Here is a 9,570-nt window from a genome sequence, read left to right on the forward strand (position 1 = left end):
AGACTTGACTCTTTAAAAACATCCCATAAAATAAGGCTTTATGTACTTACTGTTGTTTATATAAAACCATGACTTATTCTTACTGAGTAGACATAAGACATTTTCATTAATGACTGGGGAAATATCACCTGAGCAGGGTAAACAATGAAATTAGCCCACTAATATAATTTGTAGCCCTGGGGCCCGGGAATATTCCTTTCACCAAAAAAAAAAAAAAGAAAATTGTAATCCTGAACACAGAACCCTGATTCTGAGCTGAGCTCTGTTAGTTCACATTTTTCTGAGTTTTGTAAACTTTCCTCAGCCCAAGTCATGCTCCATGAAAACAGACGAGTATCCATTTTGTTTTCTGTTCCCTCAGCTAGAAATAGGGAGATTTTTGCCTTTTAATTAGATATGGTGGTTAAATATCCCACCACCAGTTTCCAGCAGAAATAGTTAGGTTCCTTTGATTTTTTCTTCAAAGTTATTGGTGTCCTAAAGGTCTGGAAAATCATCCACACGGTTATCCCCTGGCTCCTGCCCATAAGATTGTCTGATATCGGCTCAAAGGAGAGACAAGGAAAGGACTGACTTTTTCCATGTGGGTCAGAAATGTCCTGGGCAAAAGTACTGGCGCCCTGGCTGCCTCGGTGACAGGCACGGCCTATCATACACGCTGGACTCTTTTTCCCATGGGTACTAACCCTTGCCGGAAGCCCAAGACAAAGCTAGGTCCCTATGAGTATGATGTAGCCTCCATTTTGCATGCACAAAACCGTTTGGCTGGGAAAGGATTGCACAGGACTGTTTATCTTCTTAAAGCCACAGAGCTTTTTGTTTTGAAATATTTGATCCAAAGAAAGCAAGGAGTGGTAAATAAAAGTGAAGTCTGGGAGACGAAGGAGCAGGTTGTGGGATTTCTAACCAACCTCTGGTCGTTTCCCTTTAAGATGTTGTCAGGGCCACTGTTTTGAGGAAGGTAGAAAATAAAGATGTTTCCAGGTAAGACTTCGCCCCTTGTTTTCCTGTTGCACTTACATTTTCACTGTTATTTCTGTTGCTGTGACAACTCCCTCACTTGTGTATATGCTAATAGTATGCTAAGGAGCACACCTTGTGTCAATTTGTGGGATCATCATTGCCTCGCAGAAACATTTTCAGTGTATGTAAATACAGTAGATTCGGAAGGGTGGTCGTATATGTGTCTGTTAGGCCACATGAAACCTTCCCACCGAAGCATCACCATCGTCATCATCATTATCACGGGAAAGAGGACTTTATTCACGCTAAGTATTTAGAAGAAGAAGAAAAGCTATCCATAAAGGCATAATAAACTCGCAGTAAAGTGCCAACCAGAGTTTTATCTGAACTATTTTGAACTGAGTACTGAAGGTGAAAGAGTTAGCTACCAGTTTTTCTTACTCAATAGATAGGACCAGCAGGCTTTCATTTTTAAATGGAATCAGGACTCGATCCAGGAGGCACTTCAGTGAGGCACGTTGGCGACCACGGGGATCCGTCTCTGTTCCATTTTCCGTCCTTCCTTCCGCCGACACTTCCTGTTACATCTGTCGTTTCGCGGCCCTCTGCTGGCTGCACATTGGCGAAAACCAGGATCCTTTTCATCGCTGTCCTGCGCCCTGCCTGCCATTTTAATTTCATTTGTTAGGTTGCACTGCCATCTGCTGGCCACATTGTTATGGCATCCATGCACTGTTTCCTCTTGCCCCCTCCTCGGAGGTGCCGTTTCTTGTTACATTTGTTGTGTTTTGCTGCCATCTAGTGGCCATTATGTGGAAACGCGTTCCCCTACTTAATGCAGAGATGTTGAAACATTGCTCAAAAGTTCTTTTTGTTCCAGCCCGTGTCCATGCATTTTCCTCCTGTCATTTGTGTAATGGTCATATTATTTGAATCTGATCATTCATGGTTTTACGCGCTCACACTCCTGCCATTGTCTCGTTGTACCAGAAGCCCTGACATGCTACAGTCGGACGTTTCCTTTTCCATGGGAGGGAGGCATTCATCCACAGACTCCAACAAGGCCTCCAGTGGAGACATCTCCCCTTATGACAACAACTCCCCTGTGTTACCGGAGCGCTCCCTGCTGGCTATGCAAGAGGACAGGGCCCCGGGGGGCTCGGAAAAGCTTTACAAGGTGCCAGAGCAGTATATGCTGGTGGGCCACTTGCCGTCGTCAAAGTCTAAATCAAGAGAAAGTTCTCCAGGACCAAGGCTTGGAAAAGGTAACGGAAGCCTGGCTGGCCCTGGCCACACCAAATGACCCCTTTGCTGTACGAGGAGCAGCGTCAGCGCTTTGGGGCTCCTCTGCATTTGTCCCTTATTCGATGTTTCGTAATTCCGTGAGCATTAGCTGAGCACCTGCTGAACACCTCCTCTAGGAACAGGAAGGGGTGGAGGCCGAGGTGATGTCTTGGAGGGTCCCTGGTGCCCCCATTCCGATTCTCGGCCATCTAGGAAGTGAGCACGTGCCCGGGGGACCTTTCTCTAAGCCACGGTGGGGATCCCAGCACAGGGGTGTAGGGAGGAGGAAAGTAGACAGTGGAAACACCCAGCGGGGCGCCTTCCTCCGTAGCTCTTTACGCACAGACTGAGGGGAGACTGATGAAGGGGCAGAGGCAGAACTCATCTGTGCGTGCCTCGAGCAGAGTGTTCCTGAGCAAAGTTGAAAAGCTGTTGCTGGGCCGGGGACCTAGCTCAGCAGCACAGCGCCTGCCTGGCAAGCACAAGGTCATGAGATTGATTCCCAATACAAAAAAAACTAAAAAACAAACAAACAAAAAAAACCTATTGCTGCTGTTCCTCTGTCTCCATGTTAATGTGATTGGAGAGTGTAAGGCTATTGTCACCTTATATGAGTTTCCTCCTACTGATGTCATAAACCAGCAAAGACTAGTGGTTAAAACATACAAGTCTTCTCTCTTACAGTTCTGGAGGTCAGAAGTCTCCAATGGGTCTTCAAGGCTGTCTTCCCTTGTGGAAGCTCTAGGGAGCAACCTGCTTCCTTGCCTTTTCCAGCTTCTAGATGTTTCTGTATTCCTTATCGTTTTGCTCCTTCCTTCCTCTTTCAAGGCTCCAACAGTGCAGCTTCTTTCCTCCTCCTGTCTCCTACATGTACCCTTACATCAGGCTCAGCCAGGGTTCTGCAGCAAGATCAGCCTGTGCTAAGAACAAGAATTCAATTGCACCTTAAAAATCCTTCTGGAGCCGGGTGTGGTGGTGCACACCTGTAATCCCAGCACTTGGGAGGCTGAGGCAGGAGGATTGTTGCGAGTTCAAGACCAGCCTGGGCTACAAAATGAGCTCACGGCCAGCCTGCACTGCATAGAGAGACCCTGCCTCAAAAAGACAAAAAAATAATAAAAAATCCTTCTTGACTTTGAGATAACAATTTTATAGGTTTTGGAGATTATGATACAAACATATTTGGGGATCCTTATGCCTATCTACCCCAACCATGATTCAGAAAGAGCTTTTTGGTCAATTCTGAGTGGAATAAGTTTACTGAAAAAGCAGGTTTGAAGTGTGCTTTGTAATGCAATGTCAAAAGCATTTGCACAGAAGAGATATTATTAAACTATTTTAGGTTATTTTCCCTTAAAATCTCATTTTGTGTTATATATATTTTTTTATGCTCTCTTTCCTAGATATGTCGGAGGAACCTTTCAATATCTGGGGAACTTGGCATTCAACATTAAAAAGTGGATCCAAGGACCCAGCAATGACAGGTGGAGTGTTACTTGAAATGTTCAATGCATTTGTTTTGAAAATTAATTTTCTGTAGCTTTTACGTTGTTAGGATCACCTTAACATGCTTGTCAGGTTATTATTTGGAAAATGCTGCAGGTGGGGGCGGGCAGGATAAACCACCCTTTGGTTTTCTACAGCAGTATGCTAGTGGTGGACTCTATTTCGTTCTGTTTTCTTTCCTGAAAAGTAAAGTGGTGACAGCGCTGCTTTATTCAGTGTGGCAGCTCAGCGGACCTGTCAGAGTCGAGGCAGACGCGTTTGGAGCAGCCACGCAAACTGGCAGTAATTAAAAAGCATCTGTCATTTCTTTGCTAGGGAGTGGGGTGTGTGGGGGGGGTAAGGAGCAGCCGCTAAGTGTGTACTGTTGTAGAAATCCTCAGTGGGAAGAAAGCAGAGGAGACCCTAACCCTCAAGGGCAAACTAACCCCAGTTGTTGCCTTTCTGGCTCTCAGGTTCCTATGGCGACATTTCTGAAAGCAGCTCCCTGCGACCGGGGCCCTGCTCCCTTTCTCAGGGGAACCTGTCCCTGAACTGGCCGCGGTGGCAGGGGAGCCCGGCAGAGCTGGACAGAGGCACTCAGGTGATGCGCAGGACTCAGACGGCGGCCACAGTGGCACAGTGCGGCGCGCACCTTCGCGTGTCGCGGGTCTGCAGCACTCCCCACCTCCAGGCGGGCGGCGGCGGCGCAGGCGGGCGGCCGGCGGCCAGGTCCGAGCCGTACTTGCGCCTGAGCAGCGCCGAGGACCTCGCCGAGGGCGAGCGGGACGAGGCGAGGCTGCCTGGCCGGGCGCAGCCCGCGTCCCAGAGACCTCGGGAGGGCGGCAGGGATGATCGCAGGCCCCCGCCCCCTTACCCAGGCCCGGGGAAGCCCCCGGAGCCGCCGCTGTGGCGGCTGCAGCGGCCGGAGGAGGGCTCGGGCACGGCTTCGGACGAGGGGGCCCCGCCGGCCGAGCGGGAGCCCCAGGCCGCGCCGAGAAAACGCAGCAGCGGCGCCTACGCCCTCCCGGGCGGGGAGCAGAGCGGCCCGAACTTGGGGGAAGCCAGCTGGCTCGACTGGCAGCGAGAGCGGTGGCAGATCTGGGAGCTGCTCTCCACCGAAAACCCCGACGCCCTCCCGGAGACCCTGGTGTGAGCCCACCCACTGCAGCCAGCAGGAGCCGCTCCCTCCTCGACGCCCCTCCCCGGCCAGCCGGGCCCGCGCGCCGCTGGCCCACTGGACACTGCCTCCCCGGTCTTCATTCACGCAAGAGAAACTGCGTCCACTTCCCGAGGTAGCGCTCTTACCCTCGCCATTTATGATAGGGTTCCACTGCGTAGCCAGCCTTAGGACAAATCCCAAACAGATGACAATACCCCGCCGGAAAACAGCCCGCGTTGGCTCTGTGTAAGACTAAACTCTTGCTTTCGTATGGCTTAATTGTATTTATGTGTCTTCAGTTTTGACTATTGTATATTCTGTAACAGATTATGTATGATAAGCGAAATGATATATTCACAGAGAAAAGAGGAACAATTTTTTTTTAAAAATCACTTCACTTATATTATGCCATGAGCTATATTAAGCAGCGAGATTCTATAGAGTGTTCTAGAATATGCACAAGCTGGTTTGTGTGCTTTTGCCATAGCTTTATACCCGGGGACAGCCCTCCTTCAATGCCTGAGAAAAACACTAACGAAACGAGAGTCAGAGAAGCCATATTTTTTTATAGTAGCGAGATACAGAAGTTATAATCACTGAATGTTTTTTCATATGAGTAAGTTTTAAGGAAAATGTCGACTTTGATACATATGAAATATATTTTTAGAACATGTTTAGAAAGGATTCAGTTAATCAAAAGACAAAGGCCGTGCGTAACAAAGAATAATTTGTTGGTCCCGTTTTAGGTCAAATTCAATTTTATAGAGACCATATATAATATATATATTTATAGAGTATATCTTTTATGTATTTTTCAAAACCACAAACTGGAATCCAACTATAAAGTGTTTAAGAATCTGAACAGACCATTCAAATCATAGAACATGATTTTTTCTTTTGCCCTGTAATCAATATTAATGAAATCACGTACAATTCTTTTTTGTGAAGTAAATCACATTGAGGGAGAGAAAAACCGCAGTTTTGTCCTTACATTGTGCCAAAGACTGAGGAAACGTTTTCTTCGTAATTTTCTGTGTATTGTGAAAGTGTTCCTGCCATACATACTTCAGTAGTTTGAAGTTTTTCAGCTGCAAAACCACCTGTGACCAACAGGTGACAGCTTGCTTCAGTATTTCCAATTTTTTTGGTGTCACTTCGGAAGGGAAAGTGTATTATAGAAAAAGATACTTTTTTTTTTATAAGACGTGCTACTCTTAATTTTCATGTTGGTGATGAAATTTTCAGTGGTGTTTCTTAAAGTTCTATCTTGTGCCATGATGAATAAAAAGTTAAGCAAAAACTTTGTCACTGACTTTAAATCTAATGAATGAACTCGCAACCCCTGTCAGCCACTCCCTCCTGGACTGCACCGCCTGACACAGGGGACCCCTTTGCTGCATGGCTTTGCTGTCCTGGTCCTAGTTTTCTAAGAAGACAAACAAAGCAAAACAGAACAAAACAAAACAGCCTTTGAGATCAAATGCCATGAGGTTAATGTCCGTCAAAAAGCTAATGAAAGGTATGTCCAGCTGTTAGTAGTCAGGTATAAAATAGGTCATCCAGGAACAGTCCAGAATATTCTTGGTATGTATCTCAATATTCATTTTCACTTTCCCTTTGCACAGTTAAAGCCTGTGGCTGTATCTTTGGCTTAGTGAGCAAAAGCTTGCTTCTTGGATGCCTTTATCATACGGAAAATACGTGGTCTTTAGGGTGCACATGAGACCCAAAGACTGGAGTGGAAACTGAGGTCGTTGCTAGCAACGCACCCCACGTGATACAATACCTGACAAGAGCGAAAAATAAAACTGAAACTCTTTCAAGGTGGACAAAATCCCTTTTCCAGGCTCTTCAACTCATTCATTCCTTGCGAGTAAAAAAGAGATCCTACAAGCAAGAAAAAAGCTGCAGTGTGCCACAGATGTCTCTGTGCCTATGAATATGCAATCACTGTTTTTGTGTGTCTGGCGAAGGGGCCAGAGCCGTGATGGCAGAAATGGCCCAATACACATTTGTTTTGATTCCTCTCAGTAGCTATTGACATAGGTTTGTGTGGGTTTTTAAAGAAAAAAAGTCTCTTAGACCAATGGAGTGTGCGCAAATTGAGGACATTTCTAAATAAACCCAGCTTGCTCCTTTTCTTATGCAGAGAAACAGCACTGAGATGAACTATAAAGAGATGTCAGAACAAAGGCCGGGCCTGCGGTGTATATGTCAGTCTGATAAGCAAACTGCGGGAGGCAGATTCTACTGAACTGAGAAGAAAGGAAATGACTGAAGTAGAGTCATACAGAGATTAAAACAGGATGTCTTGGCCAGGCAGAATTTTAAAACAAGTCTAAGCAGAAAATCATCTTCCAGGGGAAAAAGAAATACAAGCCAAAGGGAAGTTCTAACAGAGGTTGGAATTCTCGGGTACAGTCAAGGTGACAGATGGCAACCTGGAGATACTGAAGCGCAGACTCTGGTCTCTGGGGTGCAGCTCCCTGGCCTGGGGTGGCCCTCAGTTCACGAGTCAGAAGATTTTCTGAATTCAATACAACTAACATCTGGTCAGCCGAGGGCAGTGGTGGCAAACCTACGGCATGTGTGCTGCAAGGGTTGTTTGCTATCTTTGAAAGCTCTAAAAGGTTCACCATCACTGGTCTAGGATGATCAACTCGTCCCACTCTGCCTGGAAACATCCCAGGGTAGGCCATCAAAGCTACATGTCCTGGGCACAGTCCCTGCTATTACCTGGCAGGGTGAGAACAGGCGGGCTGAAAATACGGGCTCTTGACCTTGGCACCTCTAAAGTAGGCTCCCCAAATAAGATATGGGGCCCCCAGTTCAATTTGAATGCCAGACCAACAGTGGATCACGTGCTGAGACATATTCATAATTTAAAAGTGATGTATTGCTCAATCTATTGCATGGGACATATTTATTTTAAGAAAAGATTCTGAACATCTATTTGCTAAATCTGGCAACCCTAATCTCTAGCCTCCATAGCCTATCTGTTCCTAAATGACCCGTATGACACACTCATTGTCCCATGGTACCTCAACAGTCCTGCCGGACCAACTGTGTGCCTTGACTCTTCCACAGAAACTGTCCCCACCGGCCACCACTCACTTCCGGTCCAGGTGTCTCGCCCGGTTCTCCCCTCGCCCAGCACCCAAGACTTCTTGTCCCTCTGGAGCTCATGTCTTCTCTTTGTTCCACCCCCTTGTCTTATTCTGGCACTTGTCCCCTCCGTCTTGGAGCAGCGTGGCAGCCCGACATCTCTGCGCTCACCTCTCTCCTCCACGCCACCAGGCTCAGGGCTCTGAAGGGCACATCCTGTCAGAGGCAGTCACTGTTGGAAAACCAGCGAGGCCCTCCTGTCCCTCTGGTCTGCAGGGCCAAGTCCACACTCCACGGTGCCGGAACACACTCCACAATCCGGTCTCACTCCTCTCTCCCGACATGGCACCCCGCACTCTGGCCATGTGCGGAAAATTTCCCTCACAAGTACAAAACTCGATTTTGCATTTCCATTTTATGGGCTTCAAATGCTCTTTCTGCTTTTCCTGCTCAACTGGATGCCATTTTCCTGCAGAATTAGTCCCAATTCTTCCTTTCCTACAAACAATGATTCACAGCCTCTTCTACTCCTTTGCACACGAGCGTGGCCAAGTTCACCAGCATTTCTTTACGCTATCAGGACTGTTTTCCGTTTCAATCTGACGGTTGTTTCCACTCTGTTCCTGAGAGTGGGGCCTAGGTCTTTTTTTGTGCCCCTGGACCAGGCGAGACCTGACACCTTTGACACTTAATAAAAATGTGCTACATAAGCGTGGAAATATGATCAAGCCACTTACCATGAAGTGAGTGGAGAAAGAAGGACAAGACTATCAGCCTGGTGGCCAATGGAGAAATAGGGGTGTGCTTCCAAAATTAAAAAAAAAAAAGCTGGCAAAGAAAGGAGATAGTGTGAGGAGGAGCTGGTGGCAAGCAGGGTTACTGTCTCTCAGCCAGTGCTCCCCTACGAAGACAGGGCACCCCTGCTCTGTGCTATGCGGGGTGGACAAGGGGAACGGCTGTGGTGCATTACCTTTCCATTCTAAAGATGAGCGCTTCAACAGTAACAGCGGTAAGGGAAGCGTCTCCGAGCCCTCCGGTTAGCGCCCAGTAAATACACTATTTAATGACTGAAACAAAAACAATGAGGTTTTAAGGTGTGCGGCTCAAAGTCAGAACGAGCAGGAGCTGGGTCCTCCTCCCTCCGCTGAGTTGCTGGGTGACCTCTGGCAAGGTACTTCGACTCACTGTCTGTTCTCGCAGGATGGCCATGGCATGGTAACACTGAATTCCTAGGGGCAGCTGCGAAAATACCTGGGGCACAGCCACCCCCTAACACATATTCAATAGACAGCGGTGTCATTAGTGTCCCACGTGAGACCATTTTAGAAACCAAATTTGGGAACCTCTGCCGTGAAATGCGGGCACTACTAGCTACCATCTATGAATGACTTTGGATCCGAGTCTGTTTTTCCCACATGAACTCAGGTAAGCCCTCATTTTCTAGAGGACACCATAGATTCAGGGAGATCAAGTGGGGTGCCTAAGGCTACACAGCTGGAAAAGAGCAGAACCGGGATCTGGTCCCAAGCTATTCAGCTGTGCCACCTGCCGTCTGGAAAATGCTGCCCGTGAAC

The 9,570-nt window shown here is 47.5% G+C and overlaps 1 protein-coding gene across 4 annotated transcripts in view; it reads left to right on the plus strand.

Annotated features, from left to right (window-relative positions):
- Window positions 1-4,979, plus strand: part of Arhgap6 (Rho GTPase activating protein 6) — a 475,573-nt gene extending 470,594 nt beyond the window's left edge. For all 4 annotated transcript variants that reach the window (XM_005411385.2, XM_005411387.2, XM_005411386.2 and 1 more), the window contains exons 11-13: window positions 1,954-2,228; window positions 3,651-3,731; window positions 4,206-4,979. In XM_005411385.2, the coding sequence (XP_005411442.1) occupies window positions 1,954-2,228; window positions 3,651-3,731; window positions 4,206-4,885 (1,036 nt within the window). In that variant the 3' untranslated portion in view covers window positions 4,886-4,979. The remainder of the gene's footprint in view (window positions 1-1,953; window positions 2,229-3,650; window positions 3,732-4,205) is intronic.
- Window positions 4,980-9,570: the final 4,591 nt, after the last annotated feature.

This window comes from Chinchilla lanigera, unplaced genomic scaffold (assembly GCF_000276665.1).
Source record: "Chinchilla lanigera isolate Chin_1 unplaced genomic scaffold, ChiLan1.0 scaffold00143, whole genome shotgun sequence".
Lineage (NCBI taxonomy): Eukaryota > Metazoa > Chordata > Mammalia > Rodentia > Chinchillidae > Chinchilla > Chinchilla lanigera.